We start from the raw sequence: 24,041 nt of genomic DNA, 5'->3' as shown, positions 1-24,041 counted from the left end.
CCTTGGGAAGGTTTTGCAGGGAAGGAGTTGAGGTTGCAACACTGATGACTGGGGCCTGAGTATGGGAAGAGAGAAATGCCACAAACTTCATGGAAATTGTGTAATTTTTGTTTTAATGGCTTTGTGTGATTCATTTTTGCAATGGCACCTTGCCCTCCCCTCCCATCAGCAGCAGAGCTGGGGCTGTGCTGTCAACTCTCATTTGTATATTTAGAATTTATATATTTATATAAATATATCTAAAAATATACATTTATATTTATCCAGCCTTTTCCTTTCCCCTTCACCCCCCTGGTTCAGGGAGGGGCTGCCTGGATTTTACCTGGTGGGTGCCAAGGAGCTGCCAGCATGGGGCAAAGTGGTTCCATGTCCCCTCTTGCCATGTCCCCTCCCAGCAGCCTCTGCACTGCCCAGCTCTCCCTTGGCATGTGGCTAAAATCCTTCCCATGCCCTTTTCACAAGGATCCTTTGGCTTTGCCCCTTCCTGGGGGAGGCTGGGCCCTGTCAGCCTCGTGTTTTGTCCCCTGCTGTGTGTGACTGTCCCCTGTTGTCCCAGCAGAGCTATGGTGAAGGCCCCCACTACGGCGAGCACCGGGAGCTGCCATCCCACAACAGCATCTCCTCGTCCCCGTTCCTGGGAGCTGGACTCGTGGGTGAGTGCTGGGACAGCATTCCCTGTGCTGGGCCTGCTCCAGGGAGGTGGCACCCAGAGGTTCCATCAGTGCCAGCTGTGCCAGCTGTTTCATGTGTGTGGTTATGTTTCCCTGCTCTGTGGTAGCACCCCAAGGCAGGGGTGCCCCCTCCAGGTCAATGCCCCCCAGGATGGGCTGAGTGTGCCCCTGGGAGCTGGGAATTAGGGATGGAAGATGTTTATTTTTAAGGATTTATTAAGGATTTGGAATGACCCTGCTCATGTGGGGAGGTGGCACCAGATGATCCCACCATGGTCACCTCCAGCCAGACCCCCTGGGTGACTGTGACGTGCAAGGGGCTGTGTCACTCCCCAGAGAGCTGGGGGTGCTCCCTGTGCTGCACTGGGGTTTGGAGGGGCCTCTGACCACATCCTGCCAGGCTCCAGCAGCCTGGTGTGGCCCCTCATGCCCAGCTCCAGGCAGGCAGCATGAGGAGCTCAGGGATGGTGATCCTGCATGGCTGATGTGTGTGACCATTCACCCAGTCACCTCTGCCAGCTCAGGGTGGGAGGGGAGATTAAGAGCAGAAAATATCCCTCCTGGAGGGCTTAGAGAGCTCTAATGGCATTAGGTCAGGAATTGGGGTTAGTCCTCCCCACCTTTGCCCACACAGGGGTGGTTAAAGTGCTCCAGCACATGTGGAAGGAGCAGGGCTGGGGCAGGGCTTGCTCGTGGTGAGAAGGGAGGGGTAAGAAAAGGGAATCCTGTTTGAAACAAAATCCCCCAACACAAACCCCCCCTGTGGATGTGGAGGCAGAGGGGAGGAGCAGAGCAGGGCTGTGCTGGGCCAGGAGCAGCCACACGTTGGCCTCTCCTGGCCTGGGTCAGGGCTTGGGGCTCGCTGTGAGCTCTGCCTCCCCTTCCCCCCCTTGTGCTGCTGGGGACAACGTTTGGGTGTCCCTTGGGGATCTGTGCAGGGGAAGGAACCTTTCCAAGCCCCAGGGGGATCCCAGGTACAGGCAGTGCTCACCCTCCTGCACAAATCCTGTCACACTCAGACTGGTCTGACAGGAGCAGGGAGCAAGGACAGGAACTGGGAGGCTGCAGGGCTAAGGGAGCAGTGGAGTGTGTCCAGCCAGATTTCTGTCCTTCCAGATTTCTGTGCTGGGAGCTGTGTCACAAACCCCACAAGCAGCAAACTCCATGGGACAGGCAGGGCTGGAGGGATCTGCCTGGCCCAGGAGAGAAGGAAAGCTGGTGTGGGTTTGAGGGGAGCAGGACACTGCCAGCACATCCCTGAAACCCCACAGGCTGCAGCCCTGCCCTTTGCTCCTGTCCTGGCTGGGCCCTTGGGTGTCACCCCAGCCCAGGGTCCCTCCCAGGGGCAGTGAGGAAGGGGCTGCTCAGCCCCTGGGGTGGAGCTGGGGGAGCACAAAGCTCTGATTTAATCCCTGCTGTTCCCTGCAGTGGCCCCAGGGAGGGATGGTCACTGCTCCTCACCCCATCCAGCCCAGTCCTGGGGTGGTGACCTTGTGGATCACAGGGTGCACACCTGAGCCAAAAGCAGTTTGGAAGGAAAAGCACAGATTTCTGTTCAGCTGTTGAGTTTGAGCTCTTTGGATGAGCGTGGGGCACAATGGGAGCTTGGCTTCAGGAGGCACCTTCTGCACAGAGCTGAGAGGGGCTGCACTGACACAGCTCCTGGGGGAGATGCTCCCCCCAGCCAGGGTCCCATAGGCTCTGGGTGCTGCCCCTCCTGCTCTCACTAAAGGCACAGTGTGAGGGGAACCTTCAGTTCCTGCCCTCAGCCACAACTTCAGCTCCAAAGGCGATGGGGAAAATCAGGATGGACTGGGCAGGGACCTCTGGGCTGTGTTGCACTGGATGGAATAACCTAAATTTGTCAAAAGAGTAAGAAAATAAATTAGAAAGTGCCCAGAGGAGGGACACGGAGCTGGGGAAGGGCTGAGGAGCAGCTGAGGGCACTTGGCTCGTTCAGCTGCAGCCCAGGAGACTGAGGGGAGGCTCCTCGGGGGCTGCAGCTCCTCCCCAGGGCAGGCACAGGGGCAGGGGCTGAGCTCTGCTCTGGCACAGGGACAGGAGCCCAGCAAGGGCTGCAGCTGTGCCAGGCCTTGGCATGGAGCTCAGGGCAAGGTTCTGCCCCCCGAGGCTGCTGGGCACTGCCCAGGCTGCCCAGGGAATGGTGCCAAGGCTGCCAGAGCTGCAGGAGCTCCCGGGGCTGCTCAGGGTGGGGCTGTTGGGGTGGCTGTGCAGGGACAGGGGCTGGGATCAATGATCCCTGAGGGTCCCTTCCCACTGAGCACATTCCAGGATTCCGTGGTCTGTCCAGTCTCTGAGCCTGTGTGGAGCTGCCTGTGCTGGCAGTGCAGGCAGTGGGGTCGTGTCTGTCACTCCTGGTGTCACCTGAACTCTCAGTGGCTGCTGCTGCCCAGGGTGACAGAGCTGGACAGGGCTCTGAGCAGCCTGGGCTGCTGGAAGGTGGAACAGGATGGTCCCTAAGGTCTCTCCCAACCCAAACCAGCACTCCCGGGGTGCTCAGGGTGGGGGTGTTGGGGTGCCTGTGCAGGGACAGGGCTGCACTGATCATCCCTGAGGGTCCCTTCCCACTCAGGATATTCCAGGATTTTGTGATTCTAAACTCCTGAATGGAAACACCCTCAGTGCTCTGAATGAGGAGCATCCCAGGCTGGGTGGGTCCAAACCAATGTCTGAGCCCTCCATTGCTCCCTCCTCCAAGTTTCCCAGCTCTGAGCCTTTGGTGCTGCTCCTGGAGCACAGGGAACCTCCTGGAGAGTTCTGAGCTGCCCAGCCTGGGTGGGGACAGGTGACAGGAGCATCCCTGGCTGTCCCAGTGACAAACCAGCTCAGCTCATCCCAGAGGACGAGGAGGGTGAGGAGAGCTTTTCCAAGTCACCAATTTCACAATTTACCATTCATCTTCAGCAGGGACAGGCGGGGAGTGGGGTGGTTAAACAGCAAGGAAACTGATAAGCCATAACAGATTTCTTTCTAGTAATTATTTCTAGTAATTAGCTGCCTTTCAGAGCAGTGCTCCTAATCGGGTGGGTATTGTCCGTGCCTGTAGATTGGGGTCTTCCTGGACAATGGGTTTAATCAGGGGGTGGTCGCTGCTCCTGCTTTTTTAACTTCTTTTTTTCCTCCTTGTTTTTAATCCCTGGCTGTGTTTTGCCTCCCCTTTTCCCCCAGGCCAGAATTGTAATGGAATTCTAATGGAATTAGCAGTGTGGGGCTGGGGGAGGTGCGTGGTGGGTGGTGGCTCTGCTGGGGCTGGGGTGATGTGGGGGCACTGGTTCTGCCAGTGGCTGCTGGAAAAACTTGTAGGCAGCATTTAAATATTTTATTCTTGGCCTGTCAAGTGCAGGGCCAGGAGTTGGACTTCAGTGATCCTGTGGATCCCTTCCAGCTCAGGCGAGTTCCTTCCCTCCACCCCCATATCTCAGGCTGTTCTGTGATTCTGTGGTTTATGAGAGAAATGGCAAAGCCATGATTTATTATTATTTAAAAGCAGTTTGCTGCAGTGGAGGTGAGATGCTGCCCTGATCCAGGGTGCCAAAGCAAATCCCTGACACTGCCAGGGTGGGTGGGAACCTCTGGGAAGAGCAGTTTGTGTTTTTCCACCTCAAGCTCAGAAGCAGATGTGCACTGGAGGAGAGGCACAAGCAGCGTGGGGGGTTCCTCTGGAAAAGCCCTGGGGGAGGCAGAGCCTGCAAGAGGGAACATGCTGGGAGAGCAGGGAGGCTGGGAAAGGCTCCTCGGGCAGGGCTGGAGGCAGCACAGGCACATGGGGGCAGGAGATGGCAGGGGAGAGGCAGGAGGGGATGCCAGGAGGATCTGGAAATGCTGAGTGCTCTCAGCCAGTGTGTGGGTGCACTGGCTCGAGGTGCCTCCACTGTGCTTCACCTCCTTTCCAAAGGAAACCCCTTTCCTCTCTGAGGGATTTATTCCCACTGTCTTCTCCTCCTCCCACAGGATCCCTTCACATCCACCTGCAGGGTTTCAGTAATTCTGCTGGCAGCAAGGTGGGGTTTGGGGAGATTCCTGGTGGGATTTTCCCGAGTTACTGAGATGTGTCTCCATCCTGGTCCTTGCCTCCTTCTTTACCACCTTTGACACTTTGCCACCTTTCCTGGTTGGTGCCCTGGGCTGTGGCTGCCAAGGGGTGACAGGATGGGTCTGGGATTGCCACCTGTGCCATCTGCATGCCCACAGAAACAGCTCCTTCTGCTGGCAAGCTCAGCCTTTCCTTGCCCAGCTCTGCACCTTTTGAATTTCTGCAGGCTGAGGTACATTCCCATCCAGAAAAGTGCCATTTTCCCTTCTGCCATCTTTTCATAGACAGTTAAGTGTAAAATCTTTTGTGCTGAGTTTTTACTGCTTTTTTCCCTTGTTATGTGATGATGGAGGGTGCAGGAGCTGCCCTCTCTTTGCCAATGTCCCCCATCCCATGGGGCACCCACAGACCCAAGGGTGCAGCAGATGCTGAGTGAGGAATGAGAGACATCCAGAGGAGTTTGTGAGTTTGGGGCAGTGCAGAGCTGGCACTGGGTTCACAGAATCCTGGAATATCCTGAGCTGGAAGGGACCCTCAGGGATCACCCAGGCATTAACCAGGAGACCCCAACACCCTGAGCACCCCCGGGAGCTCCTGCAGCTCTGGCAGCCTTGGCACCATTCCCTGGGCAGCCTGGGCAGTGCCCAGCAGCCTCGGGGGGCAGAACCTTGCCCTGAGCTCCATGCCAAGGCCTGGCACAGCTGCAGCCCTCGCTGGGCTCCTGTCCCTGTGCCAGAGCAGAGCTCAGCCCCTGCCCCTGTGCCTGCCCTGGGGAGGAGCTGCAGCCCCCGAGGAGCCTCCCCTCAGTCTCCTGGGCTGCAGCTGAACGAGCCAAGTGCCCTCAGCTGCTCCTCAGCCCTTCCCCAGCTCCGTGTCCCTCCTCTGGGCACTCTCCAACAGCTCTGGGTCCTTCTGATCTCGTGGTGCCCAAAGTGCCCCCAGCACTGGAGCTGAGGCTGCCCCAGGGCAGAGCAGAGTGGGACAATCCCTCCCTGGGCCTGGTGCCCCCAGCACAGGGTGGCCCTTGGGGCTGCCAGGACCCAGCAGTGACTCAGATCCAACTTGCACTGACCAGGACCCCCAGGGCCCTTCCCAGGGCGCTGCTCTCCAGCCTCTCATTCCCAGTCTGCCCCTGCACCCAGGGCTGCCCCATCCCAGGGCAGGATCTGACACTTGCCCTGTCAAACACCACATGGCTGGGGATTTCTCAGTGTCCCTTCAGCTTCCCACACACATCAGGAGCCCCCTGGTTCAGCCAAAGTTCTCTGGTGATGGCAGAGGCTGCTGGATGGGGTTTGGAGCACCCTGGACAGTGGGAGGTGTCCCTGCCCATGACAGGGGTGGCACTGGATGAGCTTTAAGGTCCTTCCAACCCAAACAATTCCATGATTCTGTGATTCCCCACTGCAGTCACACATGGAAGCTGCAGTGTGTTAGCAGAGGGAGACCTGGCTGCTGCTGTCCAGCCAGCCCCCCCTGGCATTACCCTGCTTTTGCTGTGCTTTAGGAGTAATCAGAACCTGCCTGATGCCACAACCTGCTGTGTCCTTTGTGCCCGTGGCTGCTGCTGCAGTGGATGGAGCTCTTAAGCTCTTTTAGAAATTAGGTCATTTAGGAGATCCATCCTCTGACATTGTGACCTTTGTTTACTTAACGTTTAAGCCTCTGAAAGGAAATGGCAGCAGCACCCAGGGCCTCCTGCTGTCACTGCAGGGAGGGAGGGGAGCCTGAGCTGTGCCAGGACCTTCCCAGCAAGAATGGGGGTCTGGGGCTTGGGGGAATCCACTCTAAAATTTTTGGGTTGAGTTCAAGACCTCCATGGTTAGGTTGCACAATGAGCAGCCTCCTCTCTGTTCCCATCTGGCCCAGGAATGAGAGAATCCTGGGATATCATGAGCTGGGAGGGACCCACAGGTCCATGAGTCCAGCCCCAGAGCAGCTGTGGCTGCCCCTGGATCCCTGGCAGTGCCCAAGGCCAGGCTGGAAGGGGCTTGGAGCACCCTGGGATGGTGGAAGGGGCTGGAATGAGATGGGCTTTGAGATCCCTTTCAGCCCAAACCACTCTGGCATTCTCTGCTCTCTGGGCCCTGTGCTTCAGGGGGGATGGTTTGAGGCATTTTGCTTCCCCTCCCCTGTTCCTCTGCTCCCCAAACCTCTCAGTGGTGTGGGGAGGGTCCTGCCAGCCCCAGTGCATTAAACTGCATCTTAGTGGCCTGGGGCTGGCTTTAGGCTAAGCAGATTGGCAAAATCCTGCCCCTCCCATTGTGCTCACTAAGCCAGAGCAGAGGCAGGATGTGATGTGTGATCCCCTTTGCAGGAAGGGTTTGGGGGTAGGAGCTGGTGCAGTGCCTCTTCCCCACTAGGAGAGTGTCTGGTTGTGCTTCAGAGGGATGGAGAGAATCCCAAAGGACACTGTTGTGCCTCCAGCTGCTGCAGGCACAGCACTGAACCATTTCCATTCCCTCTCCCTTCCCTGTGTCTTTGCTGCCCTGGCACCCCTGGGTGCTGCTGGCTGGGGGCAGGCTGTCCCCAGGGCAGGGCCCTTGAGGCAGGAGAGTGCCAGGATGTTTTGGACAGGGAACATCCCACCAGGTATCTGGGCTCCTTTTTTTGGTTTTTTTTTTTTTTTCCCCTTCAAAACTTTATTTTCAGCTGCATGTGTGCAGGGTGAGGTGGTTGTGAGAGAAGCCCTCATTGATCCTGGGTGCCAGGACAAAGGGAATGGCTCCCACTGCCAGAGGGCAGGGCTGGATGGGATCTTGGGCAGGAATTGTTCCTGGCAGGGTGGGCAGGCCCTGGCACAGGGTGCCCAGAGCAGCTGGGGCTGCCCCTGGATCCCTGAAAGTGTTCCAGGCCAGGTTGGATGGAGCTTGGAGTAACCTGGAAGGTGTCCCTGCCATGGCAGGGGTGGCACTGGGTGGGCTTCAGGGTCCTTTCCAACCCAAATCCTTCTGGGATCTGTAACTTCACAGGGGCACTGCAGGCACAGGGCTGTGCCCACACAGGTCCCAGCTGGCTGTGAGGAGCTGCAGGTTTGGGGGAGCTGAACCTCCCCCAGGAGAGGGGCAGAAGGTGCCCAGTGCCCTGTGCAGAGCAGGAGCTCAGCTCTCCTTGGCTGGGAGTGCATTTCCCTGGGGTCTGTCCCTGTCCTGGCCCTTGGTGTGCTCTGCCCTGCCCCTGCCAGGTCCAGCTCTCAGTGTCTGCAGGGAGCCTTTGGCTGGGGGCTGGCACTGCCAGTGTCCATGGCCACAAATACTGCCCTGTGCCACTGCAGCTCCAGGCTTTTGGTGGTTTTGGACCTGCTCTCTGTGAACTGAGTGCAGCTCCTGCTTTAGCACAAGCTTTTCATGGGACATGAGCTGCTTCATGGGAACAGGATTTGTCCCTTGGCAGGGTCCAGGAGCCTGGGGTCAAAAAAATGCTTCCACTTCCCTCTTACCCCAAACCTTGTCTTGTCTCTTCTCCTTCTGCAGGGAAGAGCAGTGAAAGAGCCTCATACTCCACATTTGGAAGAGACACAGGGATGCCAGGACTAAACCAGGTAATGATAAAATGCACTGAGATTCTCTGCTTCATTTACTGGCTCCCAAGAGTGGGAGTGTGGTAATGAAACCAACCTGGATTTCCATCTCATCTCCATGCACGGGGTCCTGGGAAGCCTCTGCTCTGCTCCAAAACCTCTGTGCAGTGTGGGGGGCTCATACTGGTGTGTGCTGCTGGCTCAGAGGAGGTTAGAGGAGGTTAGAAAATGTTGGTTGTAGCTCTCGCTTCTTTCCCAATCTTCTTCAGCCTCGCTCATTTTGTTGTTGTTGCTCCTGGTTTGTGTTTGATCAGCCCTGGCCCAGCCTCGCTGCCTTTGGGGGGTTCCAGCAGTCAGATCCAAGCAGTTCCTTTCCCTTTCCCTGTGCCAGGCTGGGCATGGGCAGGGAGCATTCCAGGAGGCTCCTTCCCCTCCTCTGCCTGCCCTGGGCTTTCCCTCTCCCTCTCCAGCAGCATCTCCCCCTCCCTGGCCAGTGTCCAGTGCCCCAGTTCTGGGCAGGGTCTCTGAGGGGCTTTCTGTGGTGTTGCAGCATCATTTGAGTGACTGCCAGGTGGAGCTTTGGTTTTATGGTGGGGCTGTGGGTGCAGGACCTGCAGCAGGAGCTCTGTCCAGCCCTGGGGCAGCATCAGGACCTGGAGCTGCTGGAGGAGATGCTACAAGGGCTGGAGCCCCTCTGGAGCCAGCCTGGCACAGCTGGGCCTGCTCACCTGGACAAGAGAAGGCTCCAGGGACACCTCAGAGCCCCTTTTGGGGCCTGAAGGGGCTCCAGGAGAGCTGCAGAGGGACTGGGGACAAGGCCTGCAGGGACAGGACACAGGGAATGGCTCCCACTGCCACAGGGCAGGGCTGGGTGGGAGATTGGGAATCAGGAATTGTGGAATCCATCCCTGGAATGGATTTCCCAGAGCAGCTGTGGGTGCCCCTGGATCCCTGGCAGTGCCCAAGGCCAGGCTGGGCAGGGCTGGGAGCAGCCTGGGACAGTGGGAGGTGTCCCTGCCATGGCAGGGCTGGCACTGGATGGGCTGTAAGGTCTCTCCCATCACAAATCCTCCTGGCACTCCATGATCTCCACAGCCCTGGAAGGGACCCAGCACACCAGAGGCACCTCTGGCAGGCACAGCCCAGCCCTGCTGGGTCACCCCATGTGAACCAGGGCTTTGCTGGGGGGAACAGCTCTGCTTCCTGTGGGGAATACCAGAGGTGTCAATGTGAGCTTGGAACACAGCAGAGCAGCCCTGAGATAACCTGCCCTGCTGCCAGCAGCATCCAGAAATAGCTGTTTGGGAAGGAGGAAGGAGTGAGCACCTCCCTTTGATGTGTGGCTCCAAGTGCCCCCTCAGTGCCCGGCCTGGCCTGGGGAAGCAGTCTCAGCACCGGAGCCAAGGGAGGAGCTTTTGGCTGGACAGCTTTTATTTTATCCATGTACACACACACATATTACATGTTTGAATTTTACACAAATTTGTCATAATTTCCTCCTCTCTGAAGTGAGGATGTTTCCTTTGCTGGAGCAGCTGTGCTGGCTGTGCCAGAGTGGATTTCATTTACCACTGAAGCTGCTCAAAGAACACCGGGCCCGGTGCCAAGTGTTGCTTTTGGATGTGATGGTTTTGCTGGGCTTTTGTGGAGGAGGGGGAATATAAGGTAACAGGAATGGGGGGGCAAATGGCCGGGAGAGGCCCCGGGAGAGGCGGGCACAGGGCTGGGGATCGGGTGGCAAATCCCACTTGAAGTGGAGAGGAGACAAAACCCCCTTGTGGGGGTGGGGGGAGGCCAATGGAGCCTCTGTGGCCCCCAGAGCAGTTGTTGCTTCTGGCTCCAGTTTGGGGGAGTGAGGGGGGTTGACCTTTTTGTTTTGTTTGTTTTTGAAAAGATGAAAAATTGTCTGGTGGAGATGCCCTGGATGTGGATCAGGTTCTTGCTCCAAAAATGCCCTGCTCTGGTAGGGCAAAGCTGGCAGGGCATTTCCCCTTTGTTTAACCCTGAACCATCTCCTGGGGCATCCCCAGGCAGAGGAAATGGGAAGAAAAGCCCTTTCTGTGGGAAATGGCTCCAAGTCCCAGTGTGTCTCCTGCCTGCAGGAGGAGCAGCTCCGGGATCCCTCCGGGTGCTTTCCTTGGCCGCGCTCAGAGCGGCTCCGGAGCACAGGAAACCTGAGCACTGGAACAGATTGCAGGAATGTCACCAGCTGTGAACACACGAGCTCCTCTTTCCCTCCCTGACCCCTTTCTGGAGGAGACAGAGTTTGAAAGCAAAGGGGTTTTTTTCCAGTTTCTCAAAAGCCTGAAATCCTCCTTTATTTCCATGTGTTGCCCTCGGAAGATGGGTCAAAGCTGAGCTTTTGGGACTTGAGGGCCCTTTGGCAGCCCTGGGCAATTCCATGTAAATACACTGAACTTCCTCCTGAGGTGAGAGTGCTGGAGGAGAGGCTCCATCCCAGGAGGGAGCACCCTGGGCTCTGGCTCTGCTGCTTCCCAGCGTGCCCAAGGTCAGCAGGGATAAACAGAGGGAGGAGTTTCCTGGCTTTACAAAGAGGGATTTGGCTTTTCCCTGATAAAACTCAGGAGAAAACCACCCTGAGTAGTGGCAGCAACATTCCACAGCACTGGCCACAACATGGGCTGGTGACATGGGGATCATGCTGTCCTCCTGGACATCAGGGTGAGCATGGCACCATCGAGGTGAGCATGGCACCATGCAGGTCCTACCATGGCACCTGCGAGGTGACTGTGGGACCACAATGTCCCCCACCATGGCACCTGCGAGGTGACTGTGGGACCATTATGTCCCCCACCATGGCACCTGCAAAGTGGCTGTGGGACCAGTGTCCCTCACCATGACATCTGCAAGGTGACCATGGGACCACAATGTCCCCCACCATGGCACCTACAAGGTGACTGTAGCACCACAGTGTCCCCCACCTACAAGGTGACCATGGGACCACAGTGTCCCCACCATGGCACCTGCAAAGTGACCATAGGACCACAATGTCCCCCACCATGGCACCTACAAGGTGACTGTGTGACTGTGATGTCCCCCACCATGGCACCTACAAGGTGACTGTAGCACCACAGTGTCCCCACCATGGCACCTGCTGGTTTGCATCCCTGGTTTGCAGAGGTTCCTTGCTGGGGTCCAGCAGGAAGGCACAAGCTGAAAGCCTCTTTTGTTCCTCCACACCTATTCCCCCACCTCCACCCCCATATTTACGGATTTGCTTTCCCTCCTGGCCCCTTGGCTCGTGTTTATTTTTCCCCTCAGCTGAATTGGTGTGAAGGTGGCTCAAAGCAGCTCTGTTCTCTCCCAGTGAGTCGTTTTGCAGTGTGATTCCATGGAAGGGCTTTTCTCTCTGCTTGTTTGCAGCCTGGTTTCCTGCCCAGCGAGATGGGAATTGCCAGCCCCAGCACGCTGTCCCCCACCGGGGGCAAAGGGGGGGCTCAGTATTTTTCCTACCCCAACAATCCTCGCAGGAGAGGTGCTGAGAGCAGCATAGGTGAGTGACTGTGTCCCCTGGGTGCCACCGTGCCACCTGGGCAGGTGCCCTGCTCAGAGCTGCCACTGGGGAATGAGGGCATGGATGCTGGGAATGAGGGACTGATGTTGCCATGTGTGCCCCTGGCATGAATCTGGTGTTTGCTCTGTTTTGGGGAAGGAATGCATATAAATATCTCTTTTATATGTATAGAGAGAGATCTAACCTCAAAAAAGAGTCAGGTAGAATTTCCCTCTTTCTGGAAAATGCCAGATTAGCTGAAAGCAGCAAATGGCTTGAGGTTCTTGTAAAAACACCTCCAGCCACACTGCACACCACTGATCCTTCCTGGCAATCCCTGGGCTGCTCTGGAGGCTGTTCCTGTGCCTGGTGGCTCTCCTGGAGCTGCAGCAGCAGGACTGTCAGAGCAGGGTGTGGGAGGCAGCAGCAGGGGCTGGAGCTGTGCCTGGGATCAGGGAATGTTTGCTCCAGGAGCTCTCCCTGCCCGCGCCGCTGTTCCCAAGCAGGGCTTGCCCATGTCTGGATGGATCTGGGAATAAAGGCTGGGGTCAGGTGTGAGTTTAACTTGAGAGGGAACACAAGCTCCAGTTCCCCAGAACTGCTGTTTCTCGTCACAGTTCCCCTGCACCCACCAGAGCCACTTTCCTGGTGCTATTTTGGGCTTTCCCCAACGAGTGAAACCAGAAGTGACCCAGTGATGGGTGCACTTTTCAGTGCTTTTCAGAAAAAGGCACCTACTCTGGTGCTGCCACTTGAGCCTGGAAGATGATTCTCTAGCATTCTGTGGGATGAATTTCTGCTCTGGAGGAACATCCCAGCAGAGTCCCTGGCTTGGCAGGTTGCTGTGTTAGCACCCCCAGCCAGGGCTTTCCTTAATTATGAAAAATTTCTATAAATTAATGAAAAAAATTATGAAAAAATAGTTATAAAAATAATAATTATGAAAAATATAATTAAAAAAAAATTTAGCCAGTGCTTCTCCTTGAGCCACTTCTGGATGTTTCCTCACCACCTCCCTGACCTGTCCCCTTCCCCCAGGACACTGTGTCCCCTCCAGAGCTGGAACTGGAGGGATGGGCTGGGGTCTGTCCCTGGGAAGCACATCCCTGCCTCCTGCAGCAGTGAAGCTTTCCCAAGTCTATCCCTGTGTAGGAAGCAAATGAAAATACAGCCCAGCCCTGCATGTGTTCCCTTTCTGCATCCTCTCTCCACAAACCCACTTCAAGTTAAAAGTGTTTCCAAAAAAACCCCCAATGTGGGGTTATAACAGTAAATGTTATTATATTTATGGGCTCAGTCTCTCCCAACAAACCCTTCCTGTCCTGGGATCTCTGTGTGGGTGTGAAACCTGCCCCAAAGGGAGCAGACAAGATTTGGAGAGGCTCAGCCTTGGACATTTTCACTGTTGGTGCTTCCTGGGCCACGGGACATTGGGGATCCCAGCCCTGTCTGTAGCTGTATTTTCCAACCCCTGAGACTTTTGCTGCAGCTCATTTCCCTTCACTCTAACCCTTGCAAACTCAGATCCTCTCTTGTCTGACAGATGGACAGCCCAAAAAGGTTCGGAAGGTGCCTCCTGGACTCCCCTCCTCGGTAAGTGCAGTACTGTGTTCCATTCTCTGCCCTGGAGCCATCCCTGCTCCCTGTGCCCCAAAATGCTGGGGCCTGCAGCCCCAGACTGGCCAGCAGTGGGGTGATGATGGCAACATTGCAGACTTTGCTGGATTTCTCCCAAACCAAAGCTGCCAGCAGCTATGACCCTGCCTGCTGATAGAGCCCCAAGCACCACCTCTGAGCTGGTACCCAAACCCTGGGGAAATGATTCTTTTTCCCATGGAAAATGGCCTCCATTTGGGGCTACTCACACTGGCCCACACTGGGACACCAACTTAAAACTTTGCAAAACTTTGCTTGATTTCTCCCAAGCTAAAGCTTGCAGAAACTAGGACTGAGTGTTCCCTTAAAATCCCAAATGCCACCTCTGAGCTGTTACCTGTTGCAGTGTGATGACATAGGGTATTTCATTCCAATAGATACCCAGTGCCTGGGGAAATTACTTCTTTTTCCCATGGAAAATGGCCTCAGCTTGTGGCCACGTGCCCTGGCAGACACTGGGGTGTCAAGCCTAAAAATTCAAAAACTTTGCAGGATTTCTCCCAAACTAAAGCCGCCAGCAACCAGGACCCTGCATGCCCTGCATGCCTCCCGGGCTGGGATTGCAGCAGGATGGGGAAGGGAATTCCCGTGCGGGAGAAGGGGCAGCGATGGGAGCTCGGGGAAGCGATGGGAGCTCAGGGAAGCGATGGGAGCTCGGGGAAGTGATGGGAGCTCGGGGAAGCGATGAGAACTCGGGGAAGCCATGAGAGCTCGGGGAAGCGATGGGAGCTCGGGGAAGATGGGGAGCTGGGGAAGGAGCGATGGGGAGCTCGGGGCAGCGATGAGAGCTCGGAGAAGGAGCCGATGGGCAGCCCGGGGAAGCGATGGGAGCTCGGGGAAGCGATGGGGAGCTCGGGGCAGCAATGGGAGCTCGGGGAAGGAGATGGGGAGCTCGGGGAAGCGATGAGAGCTCGGAGAAGGAGCCGATGGGGAGCTGGGGAAGGAGCCGATGGGCAGCTCGGGGAAGCGATAGGAGCTCGGGGAAGCGATGGGGAGCTCGGGGAAGTGATGGGGAGTTCCGGGAAGCGATGGGAGCTCGGGGAAGCGATGGGGAGTTCCGGGAAGCGATGGGGAGCTCGGGGAAGCGATGGGGAGCTCGGGAAAGGAGATGGGGAGCTCGGGGAAGCGATGAGAGCTCGGAGAAGGAGCCGATGGGGAGCTGGGGAAGGAGCCGATGGGCAGCTCGGGGAAGCGATAGGAGCTCGGGGAAGCGATGGGGAGTTCCGGGAAGCGATGGGAGCTCGGGGAGGCGATGGGGAGCTCGGGGCAGCAATGGGAGCACGGGGAAGGAGATGGGGAGCTCGGGAAGCGATGGGGAGCTCGGGGAAGCGATGGGAGCTCGGAGAAGGAGCCGACGAGAGCCGGGGAAGCAGCCGTGGAGCCCGTGCGGCGTTCGCCGCCGTGTCCGGCTGAAAGGCGACACCGCGGGCTCGGGTTTCGCGCTGGCGCTGGGGCCGGCAGCTGAGCCCGCTCCAGGTGTGCGCTGCTTTATAGGAAAGCTGAGCAGCCTGCAGGAATATCCCTGCTCCCGCGGCTGCTGCGGGGGAACCGACTGAACAATGGCTTTGTGGCTGCAAGTAATGGGATCTCCAGGAAAGCTAATTGGAGCGGGCTGCGGGGTTCCTGCAGGAGCACGGGAGCTGTCTGGGCCGGGGCTGCGTTCCTGGCTGGAATGTTCGCTCTGTCCCACTGGGCTCTGTCCAGTGACGTGCCCTCAGTCTGTGCCCCATCCTGGGGGAAATCCCTGCTCTCACATTCCCTGGGTGCACAGCTGGAACCTGCCACAGGCTCTGCCCTTGGGACTGGACCCCGAGGTGCTGGTTCTGGAGGATAGAGGGAGAGGAGGGCACTGAGGCCTTGCCAGCTTGGGCTCACAGACCTGGGGATCCATGTGGATCCACGTGAGGCAGAACCAGCTCCAAGAGTGTGTGTTTTGACAGGGAAAACCTGCTTGAGTCACAATCTGTGTCACTGCCTCGAATTTCTGTGGGAAATTTGGAGCTTTAAGCCCCGGTTGACATGTGGGGAAAACATCGCCCCAACAAATGGCCTTTATTGGCCTCGAATTTCAAAGTGCTGGGGCTTGGCCCGTCCTGCTGGCAGAGCCCTGGAGGGCCCTGATTCCCACAGGAAGAGCTGCTTGGTATTTGCCACAGCTCAGCCCCTTCCCTGTGTGTGAGTGACACCTGCGCTCCAGCCTTTCATAGGATCATGGAATGGTTTGGGTTGGCAGGGACATTAAAGTTCATCCAGCGCCACCTCTGCCATGGCCAGGGGCACCTCCACTATCCCAGGGTGTTCAAAGCCCCATCCACCTGGTCTTGGACACTTCCAGGGATCCAGGGAAACCTGTGCCAGGAAGGAGTTTTTCCCCAGCATCCAAACTAAATCTCTGCCCTGGCTGTTGCCTCAGCTGCCCCTTGATGCCAAAGCTGCAGTTTTCAGAGCGGGGGCTGGTTCTGCCTCTTTCCCTCACCCTCCGTGTGCTGGGAGCTGCAGCTTCCCGGTTTGTTTTTGAACTTCCACACCTGGGGAGACAGATCTGTGCCGAGGCAGCGGCAGAAGTGTGAGGCAGGAGTGGCCTCAAAGGCAGCGGATCAAAGGCTCTTTCTTGTCTGACTCGCCCATGCAGGAGCCCGCCCCGTGTTATCGCTGGACCCCGTGCAAAATAAATAGGTTAATCAGCATCTTATTCAAATGAAGTGCTTTAATCTGTAATTCCCGAGCTGCTTTGAAAACTCGCCGAGGTCAGCGGCTGCAGGAGCTCAGGGAGGGTGGGTGAGCAGGGAGTGATGCCAAGGGCAGCCAGAGGGGTTCAGGGGGTGTGAGCAGCAATGCCAGGCAGGGACGGGCACAGAGGAGCTGTGCTGGGAACCCAGGGCCCCTGGGCTCAGTGCTTCTGTGCCAAGGAGGCCACAGAGCTGCTCCCAGGGCTGGAGCCCCTCTGTTCTGGAACCAGGCTGGGAGAGCTGGGGGTGCTCACCTGGACAGGAGAAGGCTCCAGGGACACCTCAGAGCCCCTGGCAGGGCCTGAAGGGGCTCCAGGAGTCAAAGGGCAGGGCTAGATGGGATATTGGGAATCAGGAATTGTTCCCTGGCAGGGTGGGCAGGCCCTGGCACAGGGTGCCCAGAGCAGCTGTGGCTGCCCCTGGATCCCTGGCAGTGCCCAAGGCCAGGCTGGACAGGGCTGGGAGCAGCCTGGGACAGTGGGAGGTGTCCCTGCCATGGCAGGGGTGGCACTGGATGGGCTTTGAGGTCCCTCTGAACCCAAAGCATTCCATGATTCTATTCAGTAGGTGCTGGCTTGGGGCTGCCCTCAGGGCATGGAGCCCCTTGGAGCCTCCCTGCAGCTCTCCAGCTCCTGGCCAGGGGCTGCTGTGTCTGGGCACAGGATCCAGGGCTGGATGTGGCCCCACATCGGCTGCAGTGCCAGAGGAACCTGGGCAGGGATTCTGTACAAGTTGGTTCCTGCAGGATTTTGTTGCCACAGCGAGTTCAGTGCCTGGGAGCTGTTTCAGGCTGTGCATTCCCAGTCTGGTCACTGCTCTGTTTAGCCTCAGTCTGCCCAAAGTCCCACCCCAGCTCCTGCATTTGAGCAAGAAAAACAGGGAGGGAAAAACAACCCCAGACCACAGAGCGCTGCGGATCCCAGCGCTGGGGCTTTCAGAGCAGCTCTCGCCGCGCTGGCAAATGTTCACCGGAGGAAATGACCTCACCTGGAGGTCCCGGGGCTGCTGGCCTGGGGCTGGGGCCAGGGGCTGGGAATGGGGAATGGGGAATGGGGAATGGCCCTGATTTCCAGCTGCCTGCAGCGCCCAGCCCAGCCCCACCGTGCCCACACGTGGCTCTCGGTTGAATTTGCTTTTCACAGCCCCCCCTGTGCTGGCCAGCAAAAGGAACAATCAGCAGGGTCAGGGCCAGGAGTGTGCTGAAGCTTGGCCCCGCAGGATCCTGCAGGAGATGTTCCAGGGGTGCTGGAGCAGGGTGGGCATGCAGCAAGGTGAATTCCCTGCTTTGCAGCGCTGCTCCCTCCATCCCTGCCATTTTCTGGCCGTTGTTTTCTCGCTGGGCTCCTGGCTGGGCTGTTGGTGCAGCTGCCGGGCGCTGGCCCCGAGCCAGCCCCTGCCAGATGGCGCGGGGCTCTCAGACGTGCTGCACTCCATTCCCCAGCCCGCTGCCGCTATTTAATCAAATTATAGCAAAAGTCAATTTGCTGGATTCCCGTCCTGCAGTGCCTCCCCCACCCCCCCAGCCCACGCAGGGCTCCCTCTGCCCACAGCACCCGCAGCATCCCGGGGACCCGGGCCTGGAATTCCCTGTTTTGAGCAAGGGACAAAGGGCAGCTGCCTGTGTCTGTCAGGGTTTGCCCTTCCCCCTCTCTCTTCTTTTTGTGTCTTTATTTTACGAGTTCTCTGTAGAGTCACAGAGTCATTAAGGTTGGAAAAGCCCTCTGAGGGTCACAGAGTCCAACTGTTCCCCTGCACTGCCAAGGCCACTGCTGACCCATGTCCCCAAGTGCCACATTCACACATTGTTTGAACACTTCAGGGATGGTGACTCCACTCCTACCCTGGGAAGTCTGTTCCAAAGCTTCACAACACTTCCTGTGAAGAAATTTTCCTAATTTCCAATCTGAACCTCCCCTGGCCCACCCTGAGGCCGTTCCCTCTGCTCCTGTCCCTGTTCTCCCCCGGCTGTCCCCTCCTGTCAGGAGCTGTGCAGAGCCACAGGGTCACCCCTGAGCTTCCTTTTCTCCAGGCTGAGCCCCTTCCCAGCTCCCTCAGCCTCTCCTGGGGCTCCAGACCCTTCCCCAGCTCCACTGACCCTTGCTGGATTTCTGGGGCGCTTTGGGGTTGTTTTTTAAACAAAAAGAAGCCTGGCACAGGCTGTCCAGGGCCATGGTGGAGTCACCACCTTGGAATTGTTCAGAAAACATGTGGATGTGGCACTGGAGGACATGAGTTAGTGGTGAACATGGTGGTGCTTCTGCTTTTATGTTTGGACTTGATCTTAAAGGTCTCTTCCAACCTTCAGGATTCTCTGATTGTGTCTTTTATTCCCCACCATCAATTTTGTCCCTTTTTACTGGTGAGGGCAAGGGCTGGAAGGGAGCAGCTGGCTGTGGGGAAAAAGAAACTCAGGCAAGTTTCCTTCCCAAAGAGAACTGTGTGTGCCAGGCAGGGCCTGGCCCCTGCCCCACCTCTGCTTTCGTCTGGATTTAAAAAAAAAAGATTATCGGTTTCAGAATGAATCAAAGGAGATTAAAATAACCTGTGACAAAAGTTCTCACATCATCTGAGAGCTATTTCAGTTTCTTTGAATGCCATTTCGGTTTCTTTGCATGTCGAATTTCTGCTTTAAAAAAAGAAAAGTCTGTTTTTGTCCTGGCAGAAGCTGATTTTCGGTCAGGGCTTTCTAGGATAGGTTTGGTAATTTAGAAGGGAAGGAAAAGCTTTTTCTTGTGCTTAATGTGCTGTTAAATCACAGAGCAGAGCAGTGCTGCAGAAATCTGACCCAAGAGCTCTGTGAGGGCTCTCTGAGGTTTGTCCCTCCCCTGTGACAGTGGCTGTGAGGGGCTGCTCAGCCCCACGTGCCTCAGTTTCCCCTCAGCCTGGTTTTCCTGAGGGCTTTGAGTGGGAGTTGTGCTCAGGAGCCTGGCACAGGGCAGGGTTGGCACAGGGGGGTACCAAGGTGACACAGGTGCCCACTGGCACTGCCCAGCCTGTTCCCCCAGTGTGGGGTCACTGCAGCAGTGGTGGCTTTTGTGGTTACCCAGAAAATGTTATAACCATGGAAAAAGGAACTGGAGCAGAGCCGAAACTTCTGCTGGAGCTGGGCAGGTTCTGGGGACCAAGGAGGGTGACAGGAACAAACAGAAAGGAACACTGTACCCTGTCCTCTGTGCCCTGGCCCCTGCTCTGCTCCATGTGGGGCTGTGCCCTTTGAGGACTTTGGCTGAGCTGCTCCAGTTCCCCCCCACATCTGCTGTGGGATGAATCAAAGCAAAGCTCCTGGGTCATCAGATGGTTTGGGATGGAAGGGACCTTAAATCCCATCCAGTGCCACCCCTGCCATGGCAGGGACACCTCCCACTGTCCCTGAGTGCTCCAGGCCCTGCCCAGCCTGGCCTTGGGCACTGCCAGGGATCCAGGGGCAGCCCCAGCTGCTCTGGGCACCCTGTGCCAGGGCCTGCCCACCCTGCCAGGGAACAATTCCTGATTCCCAATCTCCCACCCAGCCCTGCCCTGTGGCAGTGGGAGGCATTCCCTGGGTCCTGTCCCTGCATCCCTTGAAAGGTCAGCTGAGTGAAGCAATTGCTGCTCTGTTGCCATGGCTGAGGTGGTGTTTGATCATCTGAAGTTTGAGGTTTTAAGTTTAAGCTGCACAGGGTTGAGATCAGCCATGGTGAGGATGTGGGGCTGTGGACTGACCAAGGCCTTCTCTTGAACCCCTTTCCTGCCCCACAGGTGTATCCATCCAACTCAGGTGATGACTACAGCAGGGATCCAGCTGGATATACTCCCTCAAAACCTCCCAGCACTGTGTATCCTGGAGCCTTTTACATGACAGGTGAGTTATTCCCAGCCCTGTGATCCCACAAGCTGGGCAGAGCAGGGGCAGCCTTGCCTGTTATGGACCATGGGAGGGATTGCACATCTGGAGGGAACTCAGGGCAGCAGTGCATGAGGCACAATGCAGCCCCAAAATCATCCAAAATCCTGAGTGGGAAGGGACCCAAAGGGAATATCAGTGCAGTCCCTGCAGAGCCACCCAAACACCCCCACCCTGAGCAGCCCTGGGAGCTCCTGCAGCTCTGGCAGCCTTGGCACCATTCCCTGGGCAGCCTGGGCAGTGCCCAGCAGCCTCGGGGGGCAGAACCTTGCCCTGAGCTCCATGCCAAGGCCTGGCACAGCTGCAGCCCTTGCTGGGCTCCTGTCCCTGTCCCAGGGAGTTTGTCCTGATTTGCTCAGTGGGTGATTCTCAACACAGGCAGGACACGGTGGGGACAGTCCCAGCCCCTCAGCCAGGGCTGACTGTTCCCCCCTGGGGCTGGGGGCTGCCTGCTGCTGTCCCTGCCCCACTCAGCTCTGGGTTCCCTGCAGATGGACTCCATAACTCTGCAGACCTGTGGAGTTCCCCGGGTGCCATGAGCCAGTCGAGTTACGGTGCCATGCTGGGCAGCTCCTCGTCCCCGCTCCCGCAGTCCAGCGGCTTCAACAGTTTACACCAGCACGAGCGCATGGTAACGTGTCACCTCCTCCCCTGGCTGGGGGTCCTGCCCCACTGCTGAACCCCACAGCTTTTCCTCTCACCCCCTCTCCCTCCCTGCAGAACTACCAGCTGCATTCAGGCGAGGTGAACGGCGGGCTGCCCTCCGTGTCCGGCTTCTCCTCGGCGCCCGCGGCGTACGGAGTGTCCAGCCACACACCCCCCATCAGCGGCACCGACACCATCATGGGTACGGCCCTCACACTGACCCCTCAGCCAGCACAGCTCACCTGGGCAGCCTGGGCTGGGCACACCTGCTGCCTGAGGCATCCAGCACACCCAGACACCTTGGGTCCCTCGTGTGTCACCTTGTGTGTCACTTCGTGTGTCACCTCGTGTGTCTGCCCGGGGAAGAGGCACAGGGAGGTTCTGGGTGCTGCTCTGGGGGTTTAGTTTACAGCTCTTGGAGTGGGTCTGGGAGGAGCCCAGCAGCTCCTCCTTTGCACAGCTGTAAATCCATCCAGTTGTGGGATGGATTTACAGCTGTGTGAAGCTGCTCCCCTAGATCCAGAATGGGAATGTTCCTGGTGGGTTTGGGTGCCACATTAACCCCTGAGTGCTTTAATCTCTGACCCTGTTACTGAAATGAGCTCATGCTCCTTAGGAAATGAGCATTCTGACACAGATTTGTAGAAAATACCTTGTTTTACTATGGAGAAGCAAGTTTGGGATTCACAGAATGAAGGTATCATTAAGGTTGGAAGAGACCTCTTGGCTCATCCAGTGCATTGGTGATTGCTGGGGTTTGAGATGCCCCATGGCAATGGCTGATTGCTGTTGGTGGCACTACACCTCCAGCCCAGGGCTTGGAGAGATGTCCCTGCAGCCCCTCGATGGCTTCCAGGGGAGGGTGCCCCATGTCTGAGCTGCTCCGAGCTGCACAAACATTTAATTTTCAAGCAAAGCACTAAAGCTGAAAAATTCTACTCCAGAGTAGGTGACCCCAAGGAAGGTCCTGTAGGGTGCTGTGTCCTGCTGGGGTCTGTGGCCTTGGCAGTGGCACCTGTGTCTCTCTTGCAGGTAACAGAGGAACCACGGCCGGGAGCTCCGGGGACGCGCTTGGGAAGGCTCTGGCCTCGGTGAGAGCTTGGGATGGTCCTGGCCCAATCCCAGTCCTGCTGCTGCAGGGACCCTCTGCCCAGCAGGGAACACATCTGGTGAATGCACCCCACATCTACAGCAGCCTTTAGGAAGGGTTTTCCCTTCTCCATGTGCTGTCATCTCAGTCCAGCACATTTTGGTGGATGGGGAAACTGAGGCACTGCAGGTTGTGGTGGCTCTGCAGCCCCATTTGCTGCCCTGTGCCCTCCCAGCCTGCTGCTGCTCTGCCAAGACCACCCTACACAGACCTTGTGGCAGCACTTGCAGGTCCCAGTAGTCCTTGCTCTGTGTGTGCTGGTTCAAACTGGGGGGCACTGGTCTCACTGGGTCACCAGAGAGTTCCCTCTGTCCCATTCAGTGATCTTTGCACAGTGCCAGAGGGGTGCTGACAGTGACCCTGCAACAATTCCTGAGACCTCCTGCTTCCTCCTGAGAGGGGACCCAAAGAGCAGAGGCTGCACTCAGGGGTGGTGACAATGGGGACAGAGAGAGACCCCGGGGTTGATGGGGGAACTGGAGGGAACTGGGCTCGGTCATTGTGCTGGCTGTGGGTCTGTGAAGGGAGGTCCCAGCAGGTGCTGGGTGCCACTGGGAGGGGACAGCTCGCTCAGGTGGCCCTGCTGACCATGCCCCTTCTGTCCCTGCAGATTTACTCCCCCGACCACTCTAGCAATAACTTCTCCTCCAACCCCTCCACCCCGGTCGGGTCCCCGCAGGGCCTCGCAGGTGAGTGACAATGTGAGGGGTGAGGGGGGTGGGGTTTGCTTTGGGGAGCTCCCAGGCACTGAATTTCCCAGGTCAGCCCCAAAACCTCAGCCCGGGGCTGGCAGCAACCCTGGGGCCTTCTCCTGCCCTTCCTGCCCCTGTCCCTGCATGTCCCATCCCAGAGAGGCTGTGGCTGGGTTTGCCTCCCGTGGGAGAAGTGCAGTGGGAGCTGGGAAGCAGCCAGTGGTTCAAACCCACGTTCAGCACCTGCTGAAAGCCCTTTGCTGTTCTCCTCAGGCAGGACAGGTCCTGTTGTGCCCAGCAGAGCTGGTGCCCAGGCTCCCTGTGCCCAGGGAGGTCACAGCGAGTCACTGAGCCCAGGGACATTGGGGACACCTCTCGAGGCCTGAAGGGCTGAGCCAGAGCAGAGCTCGTAGTGCCACACAGTGCCACAGTGCCCGTGCAGTGCCACACAGCCCTGGGGTGGCCCATGAGGTGCCATGGTGATCCATTTAATGCCACGCAGTGCCTCAGTGCCCGTGCAGTGCCATACAGCCCTGGGGTGGCCCATGAGGTGCCATGGTGATCCATGCAGTGCCATGTGGTGTCACAGTGTCCTGTGTAGTGCCACACAGCCCTGGGGTGGCCCATGAGGTGCCATGGTGATCCATTTAATGCCACACAGTGCCACAGTGCCCGTGCAGTGCCATACAGCCCTGGGGTGGCCCATGTGGTGCCATGGTGATCCATGGAGTGCCATGGAGTGCTGTGGTGGCCTGAGCTGTGCTGTGGTGATCCATGCAGTGCCATGCAGTGCCACAGTGGTCCGTGGCATGCCGTGCCGTGCCGTGCTGGTGCTGTGGCCGCTGCGCTCCGCGGTGTCCCAGCTTCCAGCCCCATCTAGTGGCAGCCGTGGCCATGGCGGGTCCCCAGCTCTGTGTTTGTCCCCAGGCTCGGCGCAGTGGCCGCGGGCGGGCGGAGCGGGTGCCTTATCTCCCAGTTACGAAGGGAGCCTCCACACTTTGGTGAGTGGCACCAAAAATTCCGGGTTCTCCTTCTCTCTCTCTTCCCTCAGGGCTTGGTGGTGAAGGGTTTTGGGTGGCACCCTCTGCCCTAGACGCCTGGAATCAGCTGGGTGCCAGGGATGGATATTTGGGGAGCAGCAGCTGAGCAGAGCCCAGGGCTGCATCCCTGACCTGGAGTCCCCCACAGCCCCAGGCCCATCCCGGGGCTCTGGCCCAGCCCTGGGGACTCCTGGCAGGTTCTGCCTGCCCTGAGCAGTTCCACTCATGTGAACCTTGGTGTCTTTGGGGAATGGCTCTGGCTGAGGGGGTTATTGCTCCCCATCCCTGCCCTGTGGCATCTGAGCCATTCTGTGGTGCAGAGCAGCAGGGGGCTGCTGGCTTTATGGGATTGCAGTCATGGAATTGGACTGGAATCATGGAATTGTTTGGGTTGGGAGGGATCTTAAAGCTCAGACATTGCACCCCTGCCATGGGCAGAGACACCTTGTGCTAGACCAGGGTGCTCCAAGCCCCATCCAACCTTGGG

At 57.7% G+C, this 24,041-nt stretch overlaps 1 protein-coding gene across 8 annotated transcripts in view; it reads left to right on the top strand.

The window, feature by feature from the left end:
• Positions 1–24,041, top strand: part of TCF3 (transcription factor 3) — a 77,935-nt gene that overhangs the window by 44,383 nt on the left and 9,511 nt on the right. For 5 of the 8 annotated variants that reach the window (XM_058040646.1, XM_058040645.1, XM_058040643.1 and 2 more), the window contains exons 5-14: positions 557–653; positions 8,199–8,266; positions 11,630–11,759; positions 13,303–13,352; positions 19,883–19,985; positions 20,519–20,658; positions 20,748–20,874; positions 21,705–21,763; positions 22,433–22,511; positions 23,442–23,515. In XM_058040646.1, the coding sequence (XP_057896629.1) occupies positions 557–653; positions 8,199–8,266; positions 11,630–11,759; positions 13,303–13,352; positions 19,883–19,985; positions 20,519–20,658; positions 20,748–20,874; positions 21,705–21,763; positions 22,433–22,511; positions 23,442–23,515 (927 nt within the window). The remainder of the gene's footprint in view (positions 1–556; positions 654–8,198; positions 8,267–11,629; positions 11,760–13,302; positions 13,353–19,882; positions 19,986–20,518; positions 20,659–20,747; positions 20,875–21,704; positions 21,764–22,432; positions 22,512–23,441; positions 23,516–24,041) is intronic. The other 3 variants (XM_058040649.1, XM_058040648.1, XM_058040642.1) reach the window with 1 other exon arrangement.

This window comes from Melospiza georgiana, chromosome 26 (genome assembly GCF_028018845.1).
Source record: "Melospiza georgiana isolate bMelGeo1 chromosome 26, bMelGeo1.pri, whole genome shotgun sequence".
Taxonomy (NCBI): domain Eukaryota; kingdom Metazoa; phylum Chordata; class Aves; order Passeriformes; family Passerellidae; genus Melospiza; species Melospiza georgiana.
Note: the sequence above shows the minus strand (reverse complement) of the source record. Positions and strands in the feature narration are given on the sequence as shown.